The 22,552-nt window shown below is 41.5% G+C and overlaps 1 protein-coding gene across 2 annotated transcripts in view; it reads right to left on the reverse strand.

Annotated features, from left to right (window-relative positions):
- Positions 1 to 22,552, reverse strand: part of Pgm1 (phosphoglucomutase 1) — a 60,674-nt gene that overhangs the window by 15,179 nt on the left and 22,943 nt on the right. For both annotated transcript variants that reach the window (XM_048815244.1, XM_015484909.2), the window contains exons 2-7: positions 10,581 to 10,743; positions 10,079 to 10,225; positions 8,432 to 8,557; positions 6,510 to 6,700; positions 5,082 to 5,236; positions 2,090 to 2,205 (exon numbers count right to left, since the gene is read on the reverse strand). In XM_048815244.1, coding sequence (XP_048671201.1) covers positions 2,090 to 2,205; positions 5,082 to 5,236; positions 6,510 to 6,700; positions 8,432 to 8,557; positions 10,079 to 10,225; positions 10,581 to 10,743 — 898 coding nt within the window. The remainder of the gene's footprint in view (positions 1 to 2,089; positions 2,206 to 5,081; positions 5,237 to 6,509; positions 6,701 to 8,431; positions 8,558 to 10,078; positions 10,226 to 10,580; positions 10,744 to 22,552) is intronic.

The following is a 22,552-nucleotide window of genomic DNA, read 5'->3' on the forward strand; positions in this document are numbered from 1 at the left end:
TGAGAAATTGCTTCTGCTGTTACTCAGAAAAATACAGAAATAAAGCACCTTGCATTCAATTAAACTATAGAATATTTCAAAGCTTATATAACATTCACCATGGGAAACTCTGTAAAGGCATTGTTGGAATCATTCACCAGCAAGGACCATGGTAGATAGACACCAACACTTCTATAATGCAGATCAGAAGTTTAGTTAACTTGACTGAAGCAGGATGGGCAGCCTGGAGAACACAGACCTTGGAGCTGCTGCTAATTCTTAGTCCTACTATGCAAGACAGAACAGCTCCTGGTGTTTCATCCTCAGGCCTGTACCCACCCAGTCAACACAGGGGCTCCTGTTTACTTCTGGGGCTCTTGCCCAAAGCTTCCCATATGGGCCTATGGGATAAGACATTACTGGTTGTACTACTTAATAAATAAGTATACAAGGTAAAAAGATATAGTGGGTAACTATGGATAAAACTGTATTAACAATAGTCCTTACGGTGGAATGTTCTGGAACATTCAGATGTTAATATCATTGTGAATATCCAAGATAGAGAGGTAGGTTCCAAGTTTCCCAATCTTTGTTGACCCCTAGAAACCTCTCATAAAACTAGCAATCTTCCACAATCACACACACTCTTGGAAACCAGATTCTAGATTTCTCTTTTTTCACCAGGTTCAGCACTAATATAGGTACATGGGGGCAGGAAACCACAGGGTTACAATAGACTGTAACTTGCCTCCAAAGACATCTTTATCTATAGAGAAGAATAACAGAGGCCAAGTCTGCACTGGATAACACTGGGAGAATTTCACAGGCAAAGACCACCTCACTGGGCATTCATATATATAGTATCTCAAGGAATAACAAGGCACCACCCACACTATATGAAATAGTAAAGGACTAAGCAGTAGTCTTTTATTCTTTGGTTGAAGACTTAAAACTATCAGAAATAATCTAACATTCTTTGTGGACATTGCTCAACCCACAAACTTTTTTATCTTTGTTAATACTTTCCAATTTTATCAAGTCAATTCATTGCCCAAGAGTACTGCCACTCTCCCAAGGATATTAAATTGCTTAGAAATTTGTGTAAATATGCATCAAATCTACAGGCTCATCCAACCCACCCTGCATCTGAAACTGTAGGAAAGGAAAGGAAATCAGTACTCTGTTCTGTTTAATGTAACATGAATTGATCTTCTTTTCTTTTCTAACACACGCCCATAGTATGTACTACAGGACCAGGAAGATCAGTTCCTTTACTTCAAAATGTTGGGTAGAGAGAATGGAAGAGATGTAGCATGTTGAGTACCTGGCAACCTGATTGGAAACCAACACAAAGGCAAGGGCCACATGCCTCAACAGATATTTGGAAAAGAGAGATTGATACAGGTAAGATGGGGTACTAGGGAGGAGGTTCGAGTTCAGTTCAATACTTGGACAGGCAGAGAGAAAGACAGCCAGTACATAAAGTGGGGTCTAAAGCTCTTGGATCACCCCCAGAGTATGCCCAATCACACCACTTCACCATGCTACAATTTACACACATACCCTCATGCACAAGGATGTATTTTTAATTTCCTTATTACCTACCAAATTAGTTTCACCCTAATGGTCTCCCTTAATTTAGCCTTGATAATTCATAACTTGTAGCCATAGAAAACGTGGATCTATGAATGAGAAAGACTTAATGCTGTGCTGAGACTTCTTAAATAAAAACGAAAAACTGACTCACTTCACCATATTTCTTCCCAGAAACAAAAACATTTAGGAAGGTTTCTTTGGCCACTGAATGAAAAAAAAAAATATGTTTATCACTGTTTAATCCCTATAGACTCAATGACCATGCCGCCAAGGAAGCCCCCAAACTTCCTGTCTCAGTGGACGTGATCCTCTGAAAGTAAAATTAGCCGTCCTGCAGGAATGTGCTCACCGCTTTTCCAATGTGTATACTCCATCAGGCTGTTATAAATAAATTGCTTCTTGATTTAGGACACATCAGCTACCGTTGCTATTTCAGGGCTGTCCTAGCAGTCTAAACTTTCACTGGAGGTGGCAGTTGTGGGGAAGAAAATGCTAGCACAGGACTGCAACTTACCAGTGCCGAAGCTCTCCTCCCCACAAAGGGACAGTTTGCTTGCATCCATCAAATTCCCAAAAAACTTCCAGCCAGTTGGGGTTTCGTACAAAGCAATCTTTGTGGCGTTAGCCACCCTTCAAAGGCATGAAATCAAAGTTACATCACAGCAGGACTGTGAGCAGGGCCGGGTGAGGGTGGAAAAGAGCAACCGTTATTGTAATCAAGGGTCCCATTTAGCATTGCTCAAAGGTATACATAATTCTAAGATTGGTGAAAAATCATAAGAGAAAACTTGGGCACAATGGGCTATTCTATAAAGATTCAGAGGAAGGGGGAGAAGAGGAAGAAGAAAGAATTCATTCAGAGCACACTTTAATAGTTTAAAAGAAGCAATAGCAATAAAATAGGTAGGGCTGTTTTAGGGGTCATTTAAACCCAGGTGTCTTGGTTAAAGACTGCATCTATAACCACTTTGTAAAGAACAAAAGAATGATGTTTTGAGGTGTTATAATCACAGAATCATAAATATTGGGTTTAGTAGGCCAGCATTTTACAGAGGAGGGAAAAGGATTCAGACGAGACCAAGGTCACACAGGCAGGATGACTGACAGCCCAACTTTGAGCTTCCCAACAATGCTGCTCTCATCAAAAGCCCACAGGAGAGCACCCAGCAGGGTCTTTTTTGTTTTGTTTTGGTACTGGGAATTGAACCCAGGGACACTGTACCACTGAGCTATGTCCCCAGCCCTTTATATTTTTGAGACAAGGTCTTGCTAAGTTGCTGAGGGCCTCAGGGCCTCAATAAGTTGCTGAGGCTGGCCTTGAACTTGAGATTCTCATGCCTCAACCTCCTGAATTGCTAGATTTACAGGCATGTGCCTCATGCCCAGCTTAGGGGGCTCCCATTTCCACCAGCTTCACCCACTCTGGTCAGTGCCCCCCTTTCTTCTCACACACATTCTTTACTCTTCCCTGTATATTTTTAGAGTATTTAAAAACCTTTGAGTGGGGCTGGGGGTCTAGTTCAGTTGTTAGCATGTGTAAGACGCTCTGCATTCAATTTTCAGCATCAAAAATAGATACATAGGGCTGTGGTTGTGGCTCCGTGGTAGAGTGCTGATGTAGCATGTGCAAGGTGCTGGATTTGATCCTCAACACCATATAAATATAAGTAAATAAAATAAAGGTATTGTGTCTAACTACAACTAAAAAAAATAGATACATATATACATAAATAATAAAATAAAATCTCTAAGTGAAAGTCCTTGTTCCTTTGAGTAAGAAGTTACCTGGTAAGTTTCAGCACCATTTCAGTGAGATTTGCTTTTGGAAATGCTCGCCTATTCCTACCAAAGCAATGGCATGCCTGGACTCTAACATTTGAAGAAAATCAAATACATGATTTTTGAAAACTATGAAAGTATAATAAAGTTTTATCTGGGTAACAAGATGTTTTAGTTGCAAATCTATGTGTAAATTATTAATTTTTCAGAAAATTGAAATTTGATTGTCTCTGGATGACACAGAAAGTATTTCATTCAGGGCCTGGTCAGCTAGCATGATAATGTGACCACAAACCAGCTCTTGACTCCACGTGCAGCATCCAGAGGCAGGAGCAATGGGCCTCACCCTTGCTCTAAATTAGTGGGATGTTGGACAAGACTGCTAACTCCTCTTGACTTCCAGCTTTCTCTTCTTTATAGTAAGGGTGACTGTGAGGATCAACTGAGAGAGAAAATGTAAAAAGCCCTTTATAAGCTACCAATTGCTAGCCAGATATTAGTCCTTAGTTTCTTGCTGGCTGAAGTTAAGTCACCACAGATTTAGTAGCTATCTCCTCTCTCATAGGAACCTACTGCAGAGCCCCATAGTAGGAGGCAGGGGCTCTGGGCTCATTCCTGACTCAAGTCATTCACTATCTGGGTGAGCCTAAGTGAGCTGCAAGCTGCGTTAACTTCTTTGCCCTTTTGTCTTCCATCTGTAAAATGGGGTCACACATAGCATTTGTCTCATGGGGTTGGTTTGGGAATTAAATGACTTAAAATATATAAAGCATTTATTAGCATGTGGTAATAGTCCTTGAAGATTAACTGCTATTATAACAGCTTAATTTATACATTCTACTTTCCTCCCTGGCCTTGACCTTTTATTCATTCATTCATTCTCTACTATCATTCATTCAACAAGATTTCCTGGGCACCTGACAAGTTCTACTAATATTTTCCCTAGCCCTCACTTGTTATTTATTACTTTTTATTTTTCAATTGTTTTAGATGTGGTCTCATAAGCTACTTTAAAATGTTCATCTAATGAAGTGATACATAATAAGTAAACAAATATCTAGAAGCAAGTCTGAGCTATCAAAGGTTTATTGTCACTGATTTCTTTCTATCACATAAACTTGATTTTTTTTTTTCTATTTTACCAATTTGGGCTTTCTGTTTTAGATTTTGGACAAATAAAGAACTGCTGTATGTCTAAGTGCATGAGCAATCTTGTTGTGTTGAAACTGTAAAATTATTTAGAATTGCTCTTTCACTCCATGCACATTGCTAAAAGCAAGTGATCTTGAGTGCAGCAAAAGTGCCATCCATCCATGCATTCAGTCATTAGCATTTATGCATTCAAACATTTTAAAAAAATGGTGTGTGTATGTGTGTGTGTGTGTCCTATTATATGTCAGGCAGAGTCCAGGACAGTGAATAAGACAAGTCCTTTCTTTGCAAATGTATAGAGCCTAGCCAGGCAGCCGAACAAGCAAGGTGGCTATCAGAACCCAGTGTGGTAAGTGACAGGTGGAGGAAGGGCAGGTGCTAAGGGAGCTCAGAATGGAGAGGGTATAATCCTAAAAACACATCCCCTATTCCCTCATATGAGAAACAACTGAGCACACACTATGCACCATATGGATACAATGGAAAGGGAAGAAAACTGTTCCAGGCACAGCAGAGGGGATGGGGAAGCCCAGGATGACCCCAGACAGGAGGGCTGTGGGAATGGGGAGACCTACCGGTCCAGGGCACCACTCGTGGGCATGCTGCGTGCAAAGCCGCGGACCCCAGTCTGCTGGAAATACGGAATGCTGAAGATGTTGGCAGCAATGACAGCCACAGAGTCTGAAGGGTTCACAAAAAACCCATGCTTGCCCAGAATCATGTTTCGATCCTTTGGAAGAAGGGAGATTGAAAGGAAGACCTTTTAATCAAACTACCAAAGCCATCAAACTATCTTTCAAGGAAGTCTTATATAATTTAAAACTGATATATTTATCCATAATGGGCTTTAAACACTGGGTTTTATTTGTAATGAATTTGTACAGTACAAATGGGACAAAGGCACCTCCATGCCCAAAAGCTAAAACGGTTTTCAATTGAAGTAGAAGCACAAATTCTTTGTGAGCGAAATCCTCTGTTCTCCCTGCAGGGGCCAGCATACTTTAACCTCTGGACCTTTCCCAAACTCTGGAACCAATCACCCCTCTCCCTGAGGAGAGGAGAGAACATATGAGAGAGGAAATGTTGGCTGTTTACATAGTTTGATAGGTCACCAGGCATCCTTTGAGAAACAAAGGCAGATTTCTTCGAGGAAGTCCCGTGATTTGGTATGGAACCCAACAAAATATGCTGTCACCTTCACTGCCCCTGGGTGCCTGATACACAATGCCACTCAATTATCTGAGGGTGGAGGAAAACCCCCAACATCGGAAAGACGTACTGCAAGGCAACATCTGCTATGAACCCCTTTCATTTCCCCAAATACTTATAGGAGAAAGGTTATTTCTCAGGAAATAGTGACTTCTAGCTGGTTCAGAAAAACAGCAACAAAAATAAAATTTCAACTTAATGAACATGCACAGTACCTACTATTTGTGAGATGCCAGGGTTACAAACCTAAGACACATTTCTTCTTCTTTGTCATTATGTGGTCACCAATGTAAATAAAACATTTTATTTCTAAAATTTTTAATGCTTGGAGAAAAAATAAAATGCTAATTCTCTCAATTTAGCCTTCATACAGGCTATAAAACCATAGTTTCATCATTTAGCTAATGTGAATGAATGAATAGGTATAAGCTCAAAACTTTTTCCAGTGATTAATAATTAGTCAGCTGCTAGCTGAGGACAGGAGCCTACCTTAGAACAGTATCTAGAATTGATGCAGTTCATGAAGTACCAGTCATTACATCATAATCCAAACCTCTACTCTTAGTAAATATGAATGAATGTATGAAACTAAAGACATGGGTTATGTTTCAAGACTTTTATTTCGTTCCATGAGGGTCTTCTAGTAATTTAGTTCTGACCTCAAGTCAGATGAAGGATCCTTGGCAGTCACTCAGCAGTCTCCTGGGGCCTGGCAGAAGCAGCCCACTTTCCCCCCATCTGCATGATCAGGCCTGGCCTGCAATAGAATTTATGGAAAGGCACTTGTTACCTACCCCATCTCCATCAAAGGCAGCCCCAAAGTCATGCTCTCCAGACTTCATGGTCTCCACTAGGTCAGCCGCATAGGTGAGGTTGGGGTCAGGGTGGTGGCCTCCAAAATCCTCCAGGGGAACACAGTTTACTGCTGAGTTTGCTGGGGCGCCAAGTTCTTCACAGAGGATCTTCTTTACATATGGCCCCACAACTATATAAAGCATAAAAGTATAAAGGATCAGAAAAAAATGATGAAAGCATGTGGAAATGGGAAGGCAAGCAGGGTGGAAGAAGAATGGCATGAGCAACAGTGACAACGTGCAAATTGGGGCTAATGCAGAGATGCCTCTGACTAGACAGAAGGTTCTAGAAAAAGGAGTAATGAGAGATTAGGGTGGAAAGGTGGAGATAGTTCACAAGAAAAGTATGGGAAAGGGAAGGGAGCTACTCATCGTGAAGGCCCTACCATGCACCTGAGCCAGGTGCTTCTCAACTCTTTTCCCATTTAGTTCTTCAGAAAAGGTGGTACAGCTTAGTGCTTAAAAGCCCACACTCTGGGATCAACTGTCTGGGTTCAAATCTCAGGTTTGCTAATCACTGTACAACTTTGGAAAAGTTACCTAATCTCTCTGTGCCTCTCCCATGTGCAGCATGAGGATGATAACAGCAACAACCTAACAGGGTTGAAGCCAGGATTGCCTGAGTTAATAGACAGGAGCTCTGAGAACAGAGCATGTACGTTGTCAATGTTTACATTATGATTGTCATCTCCAATGTATAGATAAGAAAACGGAGGAAATGAAGACATTTGCCCAAACTTACACAGCCAGAAGTGGGAGCTGGGACCCAGGGCTCTTACATTGCTACTCAAGCAAGCTACAAACAAACAAAAACCAGTAACAGCAGACATCAAGGGAAACCAGCCACATATTTACAGTGGTATTTCATATAACAAAGTCTTAATACGGTTTGTCGAATGGTTTGTTGAAAATGAAAGAATCCTTTCCCATTAAGAAGAAAGTAGGCTCATTCTGTGGGACTCCTGCGGGCTGGCAAGGACCCCAGGGGAGAAGTTCCAGGCCCACCAGGTGGTTTTCTCACTGTGGTTTGCAGGGTAGCACAGCCCCAGGACAGCACCCCTGAGCAAAGGCAGAAAGTCTTGCCCAACCCGGCAGCAAATGCATGGATTCCACACACAGGAGAATCCTTGCTACTTAGAGAGTCTAAAGTTTTAAATGACTGCAAAACACATAGATAAGTTAAGTGCTAAGGAATTCTTACATTCTCACACGTGGTTCTGGTTCACAATCATGGTGGCTGTAACTACTGGCCTGGTCACACAACCCACAGAGGAAGAAGAGAGGAGATACACATCCTGTTTTTCCTAAATTTAATCCCCAGCTTGCTCTTGCCCTCTCCTAAGACAAGGAACATGTCGGGGCAGGAGAGAGGAGGAGTGAGGCTCTGGAGCATGTTTACATCCAGCAAATGGCCACCCCCTCAGAAACAGGGGGGTGTGTAGGAAGAATGTGAAGAATCTTCTGAAGGGCAGGAAGAGTGCACAGCAGCAGGTGCATGTGATTCAAAACCCGAGGCTCAATGTGGAAGCACTGACCTTCACACAGGCTTACCATCAGGAATGTCTCTACTATTCTGGGTGCCTATGATTAGATTTTTATCTCTGTGAATATTGCTCTGAAATGGTTACAAAATAACTCGTTTAAAAACTGTCTGAGGATTAGAACAAATAATTTTTTTTTAATTTTAAAAAAGAAACCGAGGGCTGGGATGTTGATCAGCGGGGGAGCACTTACCTAGCATGCATGAGTACCTAGGTTCAATCCCCAGAATCACAATAATAGAAAGAGGTGGGGGAGGGGTGGAGAAAAAAAAAGAAAGGAAGGAAGGAAGGAGGAATAATGGAAGAGACAAGAGTCCATACCTCCATGCATGGCATCTATTCGGATCTTTAGTCGGTTTGGACCAGAAAGAAGTTCTTTCAGTGCGTTGAAATCAAAGATGTTTCTCAACATTGTGGCATAAGCTTCCACTGAATCTACAATTTCCACTGTGTGGACAAGCAACATTAAAAGATGGGAGAATGAAACACATTTAGAAATATGCTTTGAAATGATTATATTGCTACAAACCTGAAATAACCATTTTAAAAGGACAATTACTGAGCAGCTCCAATATGACAGGACTATTAAATGATATCTTACCCAATATTAATAATTTTCCTCAGAGGTAAATGTTATTAGTCCTATTTTATAGACTAGGAAAGTCTGAAAGGTTAAGGAACCTGCCACCCAGCTGGGACAGGCACACATAGGTTGGCAGCTCCCCCATGCTGCTTCCCCAAGCAGCCTACAATGGGTATATTTTGGTGTCACAGATAACAGAAAACATAATGTCTATTTTTCTTTTCTTTTTTTTGTAGACCCATTATCATTAAGACTTAATGGTAAAACATAATGCTTATTTTTTTCTTTTTTTTTTTTTTCCAGGCCCTAATGGTAAAAAGCAGAAAAAAACAGTCCTTTAATGAATCACTTTTCACATGTACAGTCAATGGAATAAAAGCTGTAAAGGAACTTAGTGGTTATTGTATTTTCAGGGAATTTTCAATACCTATGTCTGGTGTTTTTTGAACCCTAAGAATGTCACGGAGATGTACCAAAGTGTCGTTTTAGCTTCATTAGGATATACCTGTTAGCTCTCGATGGGTAGGTTAAAAAAAAAATGGGGCTGGGATTGTGGCTCAGCAGTAGAGCTCTCGCCTAGCATGGGCAGGACCCGAGTTCAATTCTCAGCACCACATAAAAATAAAGGTATTGTGTTGTGTCCATCTATAAAAAAGATTCTCTCTCTCTCTTTAAAAAAAAATGTACTCCATAAAGTCGAAGTTTAGAGGAAAGAATACACACGAGGGCAAAGTCAAAATGCAGGTCTCACTGCCACCCATCTCATCCTCATTCTATTAATATGAATAAGTTTATAAACATTTATTCTGTCAGTTATTGCCACATCTTGGCATTCAACAACAAAATGTTAACCACTGCTGCCTCTGTAGTTTCAATGCAGTCCAAATGATCTAACTAACTTTACTGAATATTAGGATGCAGGGGGATTGAAAGCCTAGACTTAAGAATCATTCATATCTGAGTTTGAATCCAGGTCTTACTATTCACTGACCACGTGACCTTGAGCCTGTTGCTTAGCCTCTTCTCTCAGCTTTTGTTTCCTCCTCTGTAAATAGTGAATGCAGTCGGTGCTGCCCTTACAGAACTACATTGAGAATAACATGGGATAGTGAATGCAAAGAGCTTGGCACATAATAAGAGCTCAATCAAAGTTAGCTATGAATGTAATATTATAGGTCTTCTAGTGAAGGGGCAGAAACTGAGGCCTGGAGAGTTAGTTTCTAACACCATTCGGCTCATAACAGGCAGGGCCCAGAGAGCTCAGGTCTCTAGACTCCCAGACTCAATCTTTCCAAAGCTGAAGAGCCACTTGAATAAAACCTTGAAAGGAAAAACTGCTCAGTTGGAAACAGGAGAGAGGAGGAATGGGAGGAAAGTAAACATGCCTGTGAAGGGCTTGAACTTGTTTTCCAGGTCAAACTGCTGCTTGCCCAGAACACCAAGGTCTACTTTCAGATCAGGGCAAATTGCATACTCTTCGATCGTCTTGCTGATTTGGAAAATTTTATCAGTTATTGCTTCTGGAGCAGGACCTGCAAATCCAACAGCAAACAGTGGATCATTCTGTGCTGTTCACGTGAAAATAACAAGGACCAAAGTGCAGCTGTTCCTCTTCACTAACACATTTACCATTGTATCACTTAGACAGCAAAGTATCAGAATTTTTCTAAAAGACAAACCTCATGCATGGCTCGTCATATGCAGGCCCAGCAAATAAGAAGCATCTCTCCAAACCTAAGGAGGTAAAGACCCCTCCCTGTAAAGGACGAGAACCTGAACCTAGCCTTGTTTAAGAAACTATTTCTGGTGTTTAAGAATATGGTTTCAGGAATTGGTTTACCCCATTGACTATAAAATCATCTGTTCTCAAAATGACAGCAAACTTACCTCCATTAGAAATATTAAATTTGATTCCAAAATCTCCATTGGGTCCTCCTGGGTTGTGGCTAGCTGTCAGAATGATCCCACCAATGGCTTTGATTTTTCTAATGATGCAGGATACAGCAGGGGTGGAGAGGATTCCATTCTGTCCAATAACCAATCGACCAATCTAGAAGAAATCCAGAACACATACCTTAACATCCATAAATCCACAGCTACCACACAGAAATACCAGAGCAACAGGAAGATGGACAAAGAAAATATTTTATTGGATCAGAGAAGATCTTAATGACAGCTCAGCTGTCTCCACCATATTACTGAAATAGAATTGGCACTGTTGAACAAAGCCATTCCTTCAGATAGCTTTGGGGACTTTGTGGTTTTTGAATAGTGTGTAGTCTTGGGTGCTATAAGGCCTTCTGGCAAAAAACAAAAACAAAACCAAAAAATGGCATATTTCTAATAGAGCTTTTCCAAATCAGTCTCATTACGTGAATACACTGCAGAGTCCACATTTTTATTTAACTTAGTCATACTGTCAGTCCCCAATGGGAGAAAGGATTATAGGTTCACCCATTAAAAGTATTCTACCCAAAGAGAAGGCTTTTGTAATGTAAAATTCTTAAAAAGTAAAAAGAACCAATTTTATGTCAAGAATAGTATGAAATGGATCTCATAAATTTATCTTGCCCAGCAAGCTGGGAGTTTTCATGTGGTGGCACACCTACCCACATTTGGATGTACCTGGGTCACCTCCTGGGCCTAAGACAAGAATGCTGGAGAGATTACTGAGTAAACCAGCCAGAACCATCACGGGGCAACTGCTGGGCCTTTTGATGTATTCGCAACTCACCTTCCTGTGTCCCTCACACATGGCACCGGCCTAACTCTCCAGTGTTTTTCTGGACAGTTAGCTTGGCCACCCCCCCATCCCTCCCACCCCAACACAGGTCATTGAAAACTCGACCATCTGGGTCCCACCCTTCCCCCACAACCAAACACCTTCCAGGAAGCACCTGGCTCATCTCCCTCACCTCTGGTCTCTCAAGGTCCACCTCGGAACAAATTTTTGTTGTTGTTGTTTTTTGGTACTGAGAATTGAACCTAGGGCGCTCCATCCCTGAGCTATCCATCTCCCTACGCCTTTTTATCTTATATTTTGAGTCAGGGTCTCCTAAGTGGCCCAAGCTGGCCTCAAACTTTTGAGTTTGAGTAGCTGGGGTTATGAGCTCTGAACAAATTTTCTTGCAGTGACCCTAACATTTTTTGTTACGTCCTGCCTCCCCCGGGGAATGGTGAGCACCAGGATAGGTGCTGCCAGTAGACTCCTTTCTAGGCTGCGGAAACTGCGGATGGTGTAGTCAACACTGCTGGTCATTCCTGGGCCTCAGCGTTCTCTCTGCACCTCTCAAGGCACCTTGAGTCCTTTCTCACATTTGCTCTTCCCATGTACCATGCACAGCAGACCCTGCCTGTTCCCTCCGTCACACCCATCCAACACCAATGGTAACAGGCACTGATGGAAAGGGACAACGGCAGATGCTGGGAAAGAGGACAAGGCCACAGCAAGTTTGTCATGACAGAGAAGGCACTGAAGCCTCCTGACATCTCACCCTTCCAGGAGTTTCCTCCTGTGGCTGCAATGAGAATAAAATTCTTGAGTTGGGCACTTCCTGAATTTCTATTAGAGGAGCTTAGGGGTGGCGATTTAATCAGCCACAGTGGCTAATGGCATTATCTGAAAATTGTCTTTGCACATCAAGCACACTAACTTAGATCCTGTATATATTTGATGAGGAAGGAGAGGCTCATGAATATTAAGCTACCCCACCCAAGGCACCCCTTAATTCTACCATTCTTTGGTGAGAACTGTAGTAAGCAATAGTCCCAGGCTGAGGGGACAATGCCCCGAGGTAAGAGTAAGAAGAAGAGACAGAGGCAAGGAAAACCCATGTCACCCCACCCTTTTTCCTTTGCTTAAGAAGGGGTACATCTGGTCAAAGCACTTCTCTCCCAGAGCAGACTCGTTCTGTGAGTTATCCTCAGGAATATCACACCTCAATCTCACATAGGGACGATATGTTCCATGACTGTCTTTTCCTTAAAGATGCCTGAACCATCATAACAACTTTTTTTTTTTTTGATACCGGAGATTGAAATCGGGGACACTCAACAATTGAGCCACATGCCCAGCCCTATTTTGTATTTTATTTAGAGACAGGGTCTTACTGAGTTGCTTAGAGCTTAATTGTTGCCGAGGCTGGCTTTGAACTTTCGATCTTCCTGCCTCAGCCTCCTGAGCCGCTGGGATTACAGGTGTGCACCACCACGCCCGGCTCACCATGTTAACAACTCTTAATCCAAATTCCCAAGCCTCTCTCTCACCTGAACCTCCCTTCCTCTACTAGGCTGAGACCATCCCAACTACTCAGGACCACCTAGTTTAATTTTCTAACCATAATTCTGTACCCCTCTCTTCAAAAAACCTTCCCTGTACTATATGATCCAAAAAATCCATTTCTAAGTATATCCCTGAAGAATTAAAAGCAATGAAACTCTACATCACGTATAATCACAAGAATGGGATCTAATTAGAATAAGTTATACTCCATGTATGTATAATATGTCAAAATATACCCTACTCTCATGAATATCTAAAATGAAGAAATTTTTTTAAAAAAGAATTGAAAGAATTCAACAGACACTTAAATACCAATGCTCCCCAGAGGCTTAGGAGGATTATGGGTTCAAAGCCAGCCTCAGCAACTTAGTGAGGCCCTAGGCAACTCAGTGAGACCCAATAAAACTTTTAAAGGGCTGGGAATGGGGGAAAGGGAGGGAGGATGGGATTGGGAAAGACAGCAGAATGCATGGCACATAACATTCCAATGTTCATGCATGAATACACGACCAGTGTAATTCTGTATCATGTAAAACCATAAGAATGGGAAGTTATACTCCATGTGTGTATGATATGTCAAAATATTCTACTGTCATGTAATAACTAAAAAGAATAAATAAAAAAGAAAAAAACAGTCATTAATAAACAAAGCCTTCAGTTTCTGGTCATGATGAAGTAAAACAACTAGATTTTTTTTTAAAAGATGGCAAATATCATGCTAAAAATTTTTTTTAAAAAATGTTTGAGAATGTGATTCAGTGGTTAAGCACCCTGCATTCAATTCTTTGGCAAAAAAACAACAACAACAACAACAACAAAAAAACAACATCAGTGCTCAAAGCAGCATCATTCATAATAGTCAAAAGGTGGAAACAACCCACACACCCTTCCTAAGTTGGACAGCTAACCAAGATGCTGCATATGCATACAAGTATGATTCAGCTTTGAAAGAGAAGGAAACCCAATTGAGGGTATCACACAATAAATGAGTGGGAAAGTATAAAGAAGTGGAGAGAGACTAAAAAAAAAAAGAATATATGAAACTATGTGAAATAAGCTAGTCACAAAAGGACAAATACTACAGGATTCCACTTGCTGAGGTACCTAGTGGAGACAAGCTCATAAAAACAGAAAGGAAGGGTGGTTTCCAGGAGCTCAGGGGAGACAGAAGTGGGAACTGTTCAACAGCTGCAGAGTTGCAGTGTGGCAAGATGGAAAGTTCTATAGCTGTGTTGCACAAGAGTGTGACTACAGTAAATGCTGCTGAACTGTATGCTTAAAGTGGCTAAGATGGCATATTTTATTGTGTTTTTACTACAATTAGATTTTTAAAAATTGGTGGCCATATTCAAAGGTGGCATTGCTATCTATGGACATGGATACAAATGGAGGAACATACATGGGAGAAATATTCTTTTTAAAACTCACAAAGGGAATGAAATTCTGATCCATGTTACAATGTGGATGAACCTTGAAAACATCCTGCCAAGTGAAATAAGCCACATACAAAATGACAAGCAATAGATGATTTCACTTCCATGAGGGACCCAGAATATGCAAATCAGAGACAGAGAGTGGGATGGAGGTTACGAGGTGCTGGGGGCAGGGGCCATGGGGAGTGACTGTTTTATGAGCGCAGAGTTTCTATTTGGGATGATGGAAAAGTCCTGGAGATGGATGGCAGTAATGGTTGCCCAGAATTGGAAAGGTAATTAATGCCACTTTACACTGAAGACTGTTAAAACGACAAATCTGATGTTATGTGGAAATCACCTACCCCAGCTCCCATGCTAGAGAGAATCCCCAGGTTGGAGCTGGGAGTCTCTCACCACATGGCCTCTGGGGGTCCCTTTCCGGTGCCCTCCTGTTGCCCACATTCCACAGTCAAGCACAGCAGGGAGCAAAGTGTTCGATTCTCTCTTCACTGAAAATAGGGCTTGGTGTTTTGTTGTTTCCTCACACACCAAGCTCCAGTTCCACTGTCCTGCTAGTCATAAACATTCATTGTCCTGCTAGCTCTAAATTCAGAGCTCTGGGGACAGAGTGACCTACCAACACTCTAAACAGGACCCACTGAAGTAGATTCAAATGTATGCAAATAAGAACAAAGAGAAACTTCCAAGGAAGGCTAATTATATTCTATACTCCACCAGATAAAAGTATACCAAAGCTGGGGCGGGGGTTGGGGGGGATAATGAAGGGGTCTCCATTTAGTTCACTAGCTTGAGCATCCTCCACGAATCAGCTCTTGGGCAGAGTGGGTACTGACAAAGGTGAGGAACACTGCCTTTTGCCAAAATCTGCAGCAATAATTATCCTCCCTTCTTTTGACATTTTCTCCCTGCAACCCTACCCACAACCAAAAGTAAATTAAAACAGTGAGAATTTTGGCTATGTTAGAAAAAAGAGAAACCAAACCCTGTAGAAATTCACAGCTTTTATCAGATTAAAGTGCTTTAACAGTCCACTAAACATTTCAAGTGATTCAGGTGGCCAGCATGACTGTTCTAAATGTAACACTATTCTTAATAACGAATGTCCTTGAAAAGATTTGAAAATACTGCTTGGGCTGTGGTGGCTCTAACAAATAGGCAGTTATGTGTTTAGTCAATTATTATCCCTTAAATGTATTATTTAGCAAACCTTCAGACAGTAAATCTGAGCATGTCCATAGGGTCTGCCTGAATTACACATTCCTCCCACCTCTTCCACACCCTTCAGCTCCACACAAAGATGAAATGAAGCCAAATATATCACAGCAAAGGGGACAGTGTACCAGATCCCCTCAACAGCCCCGATCTACACGGAGAAATAATGTTCCATTCGTCCCTCTCAAAAGATTAAAAGCATCTTAATACTGTTCCCTGTGCGGCTCTCCTCAAAGATGAAATTTATGACATGTCACATTTTATCTTAAAAATGTGTATGCTTCATAATAATTTCATATTTGAGTGCTTTATCAGCAATTTCTACATGAAAGGCATTCAGATTCTGAACCAGTACCAAAGGAAACCTTGCATTATAAACAATAGGATCCACAAACACTTTTAAATCTAGTTTGGTGTTTTGTTTTTTTTTAATTTTGGTTTTGGCAAACACACCTGTGTGGCATATTATTAAAACAGACTGAAAATGAATGCCCGACAAATTTGGTTGCAGTGCTGAATTTTACGTTCTCAGAACCAGAATCTCTTCTGGAAAAGAAACACAACAGATTTTAAAATGTACAAGCACTGAAGGACTGAGTGCTCCAAATTCTTGCTAAGCATTATCTAAAACACTGAAAATATTTTTTTGGTCCCACAGAGGAAAAACTGCCACGTCCCAATGCCCACCTTCCTGTAGATGAGGGGGCTGCGCAAACTGCTAAATTATAGGATGAGTGCTGTCTGGTGCAAAATTCCTTCAGATTCGCTTAATCCAGCCAACATGCTTTTTCATGCTGCAGAGCTGCAGCAGGGCCTACTTTCATTATAGTCTTACAGGAGCTATTATCTCTACCCTGCTGCACAAATTCACCCACACAGGACCTCTTTGTGTCCGAGGTCATTATAAGCAGGTCCCTCTGTAACAGGTCCTCTTGGAAGGCTCACACCTAACATTTTCCAATCCCCTCCTTGCGTTTCTGCTTGACTACGGGGATCCATAAACAACAGCACGCCCTGGCTTTTGTTTTCCTGTTTGACAAGTGACTGAACTTCAACAAGGAAGCCACTGAAAGAACACCAAACCCTCCTCTCTCCACCATTCATCACAGTCCCCTTACGTAGGACAAGGGTGCCCCTTGAAGCTAGTTAGAATGTAGACACAAAAGCTTAAGGCCAGGAGTATGCTTCAGATGTCTAAAAAGCAACAGGTACTTTTCAAGCAGCAGGGACAGAGCACAACGCAGATGAAGTTGAACTTACATTCCCAGATCCCAATGGAACTAACGGAATTCTGTAGGATAATCACAACATTTAATCTCTCAAGTCACAGTGAAATTTAAGTGAATGTTAATAGAAGTGAGGAAGATACCACATACAAATCTTTGTACATTTGTATATTTCTGCAAAATCAAGAGGTTACTTGGAGAGCCGGAGACATAGCAACACTTATCATATACCAACCCCATTGGCAGCTGCCATCTGCACTATTGTTTCTATTGCAGATTTATTAAAATACCGCCCATCTCCACCAACCACCAGTGATGATCCCTGGCGATCTTTTAGGTCTATGGAAAAAAATATACTCTGAATGAAATTCTCCAGATAGCATGGCTTTGCCTCAAAATAATAAGCTTTCTTCCGTAATCCACTCGTTCCTGGTTTCTGGTCGTGGTAGGGAGCTGTAGCAAAAGTCAACAGTGGGAGAGGACCTTCTTCCATTTTTCTGTATGTCCCAGAAATCCATTCTTCAAAATCACTCATCTTTCATTTCCACCACTTGTCCAGAAAGTAGTCGAGGATCCTCCAGATTCAAGATAGTCTGTCCACTCCGCAGCTACAACAGTGTCTGGACAACTGACAGAGGTTTTGCCTGGATGATCTCTCTCAATGAGGACACGTGATTAGTCCCTTGTGGTTGTTGTCCCTTATGAAAAAGTTACGGGACACACGCCCACCCACACCCACACCCACACCCACACCCACGAAGCAACCTTCAAAGTTGTTTTGATGAGGATACTTCTGCCCACATAACCAAGGCAAATACCCTTCAATTATTTTTGCCTCGCTTCCTGTTAGGGCAGAGACAGCCCCCAAGTGCTGCATACAGCAGACCTCAGTCACAAACACCAGCTGACTGCCAGACTCCACTCAGGGCAATCACAGCTCCAAGAAGCAGGTTCATGAACAGGACACCTGGTGTGGCTCTCACTGCTGCTGTCACCCCGTAAACTGGAGCCTCTGGGCACTCATCACTGAGGCCATCTGCTGCTGAAGTTGCTCTGTGCCATCTAGCAAGTTAAAGGTCAATCTTAAAATGGATGTGAGGGATCTCAGTGACCTCTGGTTTTCTCATATCACTGTCATTTTGATACCCAAGGGATTCTTTACTTTCCACATGCAATCCCACGTAGAAGGGGAAAATCATCTAACAGAATAGGTTTATTCATTAGCCATCAAGAATTTTAAAGAGCATTCAGTTCTGGAAGATCAGATCCCTACAAATATGCACTGAGTGATCAGCGGCTTGGTCATTCCTTGAAATTTACAAAAAAGTGAGGATGAGGATGACCAAATCCTTGAAAAATTTAAGCAGAAAGAGGTAAAAAACATGTATTTTTCTGAGTGCATGAGGTTGGGTTCAAATTATTATTTAGAAAAATAATATGAACATCAGATTAATTTTTTTTGCTTTAAGTAGACTTGACTTTCAAGGAAATATTTTTAGTGAAGCAGTTTGTCTTTTTCATTTGAAGAACCTAAAATGTTTAAAGACATTTATGTATGTATGTATGTATGTATGTATGTATGTATGTGGTGGTACTGGGGATGAACCCAGGGCCTTGTGCATTCAAGGCAAGCACTCTACCAACTAAGCTATATCCCCAGCCCCATGTTTAAAGACATTTTACCTGAATAAATTTAATATCCAATCCCATGTGAGCCCTGAAATTTTCTTAATAATCCATTTAAATATATGCATGTGTTCTTTATCTGGGTCAGCAGAAGTTGCCAGTTAAGGAGCTCTGTTGTCAAAGTTTTGGCAAACTTGTTAAGGATGCTTAAAAACCAAATGAGGACTAGTCATACGGCATGTCTGGGGAGTCTGACATGTGATGAGTCAAGGTTTTCAAGGGAAAAATGAATCATCCCTGAAAAACAAAATCTGATATTTTTCTACTAATGTGTCAAGCAAGTTCTGACAGTCGACAGGCTCTGAGGGCAGCCAACTGTCCTCTCCAGGAAGAACAGCCCTGTGCGCTGGAGCTGCGTGCACAAGACCAGCAGAGCTCATGCAGAAAGCAGGCCTCTGGTGAGGGAGCCCGGTCCCCTTCAAATGACAAATGGGGCTGGTCCAAGTGCAGGGAACACCTCAAGGAAAACAACTCACAAGACACACCTATTAAGTTGAAAACCAGCCAGTTAAAACACAGCTACTTTTTATAGCTTATTTAGGGCTCTTATTTAGTTTCAAAAGTAAAATTCTTTAGAAATTAAGCTTACACACAAGCTTACTTTATTAATGGTTTCCATGCTCATGATTTTCCAACTTGCTACAAATGCTTTTTTTAATTCATATTTTTAATATTTGGTGCCAAGTTTTCTCTGGTTTGACAAAGGCTTGCAAATCAGGCTGATAAACGTGTCTGGATCTATTCAATAAGAGATCCAGATTTATGAAATATTACTTTAATAATCTCTTCATTGGAATTATAGAGAAACCAACCATGTCAATGGCAGTTTTCCTAATGAGACCTCAAAGTTCCAGGGTAGATTTGGGGTATCCAGACACAAGAGTGCTCCAACATCCCCCACGAAAACTTCTCTGCCCACCCAACACATTACATTCCAGCATGTCCCTACTACTTTTAGGAAGTTCCATGGAAGCCGGAACTACAAAAGTAATGTTCTGAGCACGTGCATATAATATCCTGGTGTGTGTCTATATGCAAAAGGAAACCAGAAGGACATAGTCCTTACCCCAGAAAGATTCTGTTCTAAAACTGGGCTGAGACATAATTTTATGGACACCATAGAACTCAACCCCATATAAAAATATTACCAGAAGCAGCAATGGTAGATGGACTGTGAAGTATGGTAAAAAAGAAGAGGCATTAAAATCATTAAGTTTCCTAAGACGCGCGGACTAAGTGGGGCAGCTATTAAGAAACTCATTTGTTTTAGCTCTCCAGCAAAGGTTGAACTTCATCTTCAGAAACGTTACTGTCGAGCATAGCGAGCCCAATTTGGCCTAATGAATTCGCCTGCGTTGCCAGTACTCCTTCACAATGACACAAATTACATTTAAACCATATGGGGGATTTAAGGATTATTCCCTCCAGACAAGGAACTTTCATACTGGTCTTGGGTCCAATCAATTTCACAAATGGCAGAGTTATGAACCCCTTCCCTCCCAGCTCCTGGCCTTGCAAAGATAGCTCCATCCTCATCAGCAAAGATACCTTCATAGCAGGATGCAGCAGAAGCTATAGACTTGCCAATTCTTTCTGTCTGTCAATAAATATGTATTTGAATCCCAGGCCCTGCATGAGGGCTGCACCCAGGGTGCACTGGATTCATCTCTTCACATCAAGGGTTCTTTCTTAGGAACTGTCAGGGGAAAGGGCATAGGGTATGGAACTACTAACCTTATTTCCTATCTCTGGGCACAAGCACTAGAAAGCAGGCTACTAATTTGGCTAACAGCAAGCATCAGGGTTCCTCAGACCCCCAGCCCCAGGCCCTATCCTTGTGCTGGTCTTAGGTACGGGCCTGAGTACTTGGGTGTTTGTCCCCAGTACTAGGAAATAAGTCATCATTTCTCCAACCAACAGTAACTCAGCATGCAGCTAATGCCAGCAGCCCCAGGAACTGGAGTCTGTGGAGAGAACACAGGTTGAGGGGCCAGACACTAAGAAGGCTCAAAGACTCTATGAAATATGAAAGGTACAATTCTTGAACAAGTAATTTAACTGAACTGAGTCTGTAAAATGGGGCCAGCTCTCAACTGAAACAGGTAAATCTAAAACCCTCAGGCCTGTACCTGACACACAGTAGACTATCACCTCTCCCAGCCTGATTCTTCATCTCTAAAATGGGATCATAATACCTGCCTCACAAGGTTGCAGTGGAGATCACCTCACCATACGTTGAGGTAAGCTCTTGTGAACTAGAACATGATGTCACGATATGAAGTCATGATTTTTTTGCACGTCCTGAATGTGGGTGGAGACAGAAGCAAAGATGGATGGACCTTTGTTCTCAAGAAGTTCACATCAGAAAGAAGCCACCATGGTGTGGTAGCCTTAATACCATCCTAGAGATGAATTTATAGAGTAGTGGCTTTCAAAAGATTGTGGGGACAGGGACAAGACTGGAGAAGCTGTAGTAAGACTATGGAGTCACATGAACCATACTAAAATTCATTTTATGGGCGTGAGGATCTATACAAAAGGTAGGCAGAAAAGATCTAAACCAATGTTTTTGGAAACTTGAATGGCCAGTCATGGTGCAGCAAATAGCTTGCACAAGGAGAGACTGAAAAAAAAGATGAACCAATGCTTATAAATTAACCAAGCACTCTTCCTGAGCTGTGACATTAAGGATCCTGGCCAATGTGATCCTGTCCAGCACTATTCTTCTGTTGGCCGTCCACATACAGCTTCAACCTTCAGTCCTTGGGCCAGTTTGAGCACTGTTGCTTCTTCCCACCAAAATGAAGAGAAGTCCCAAAAGACCTCTTTATTCTAACCCCTTCTGCATGTAGTGTCTTCTACTCATTCTTTTTCGTCTCTGAGAACTGTCCCCCATCTGAGAACTGTTCCCCAGATTCAGTTAGCTCTTGAACCAGGAAGATAGACAAATGAGGAGCCTGGAGGGCCAAAACAGTCATGTCATGAGAAAATTCACAGAATTGATCCTCACAGCCAGACGATGCATGAGGACACACGAGAGCTGTGCAGACTCCAACTCTGCATCATCTATATATCTCTAAGTATCGTGGTTCTGATGTGTAGGAAGATCAGAAAAGCACTCAGAATAGAATGAAGCAGAAAATAGGTTGGATGAATCTTCTCGAGCTGGTATTAATATTCGGACACGGGAATTAGGGGAGATATGCTGGGAACACAGGTCACTTGAGCCTACCTATTGGCACTGGTGTTCTGGATCAGGGTGCTCCACATCCACATCTCTGGCCAAGATGTACCTCCTTCAGCTGACGCTGTGACCCCAATTCAACTGAAAAGATAACTCCTAATTACTGGGGTAAGAGAATTTTTTTAAGTGGTCATTTTTAAACAGATTTAGAATAAAGCATAGAAATGATGAAGTATATCTCACAGCATAAAGATGATAAATCAAACTTAAAGTACGGGTTGAGTATTCCTTGTTTGAAATACTTGGGGCCAGAAGTGTTTTGGGTTTCAGATTTTTTTTTTTAATATCTGTATCTCTGTAATGAAATATCTTGGGGGTGGGACCCAAGTGTAAACATGAAATTCATTTATGTCTCACATACACCTTGTACACATAGCCAGAAAGTAATTTTATACATTATTTTTAGTGCACCTGTGTTTTCACTGTGACGTGGCACACGAGGTCAGACATGGAATTTTCCATGTGTGGTGTCAAGTTGGTGCTTAAAAAGTTTCAGATCTTGGAACATTCTGGCCTTCAGATTTTTGGATCAGGGATGTTTAACCCTATTAATATTCTTGGAATAAGTTTAGAGGGAATCTAGGTATATTTGGTATTATAAGGACATTTAAGAAATTTAGGATATTAGCTTATCTATTTGCCTTGTGGTTGCAGTTTATAATAAACAGTTGAGTAATGTACTTAGACTTGCAATTTTAAGCTTAACAGGGTAAGAGGATTTTATGAAAATTACAAACACTAGTGGAACATTCAAGAAAATTTGGCATGTGCTG

This window comes from Marmota marmota, unplaced genomic scaffold, assembly GCF_001458135.2.
Source record: "Marmota marmota marmota unplaced genomic scaffold, marMar, whole genome shotgun sequence".
NCBI lineage: Eukaryota > Metazoa > Chordata > Mammalia > Rodentia > Sciuridae > Marmota > Marmota marmota.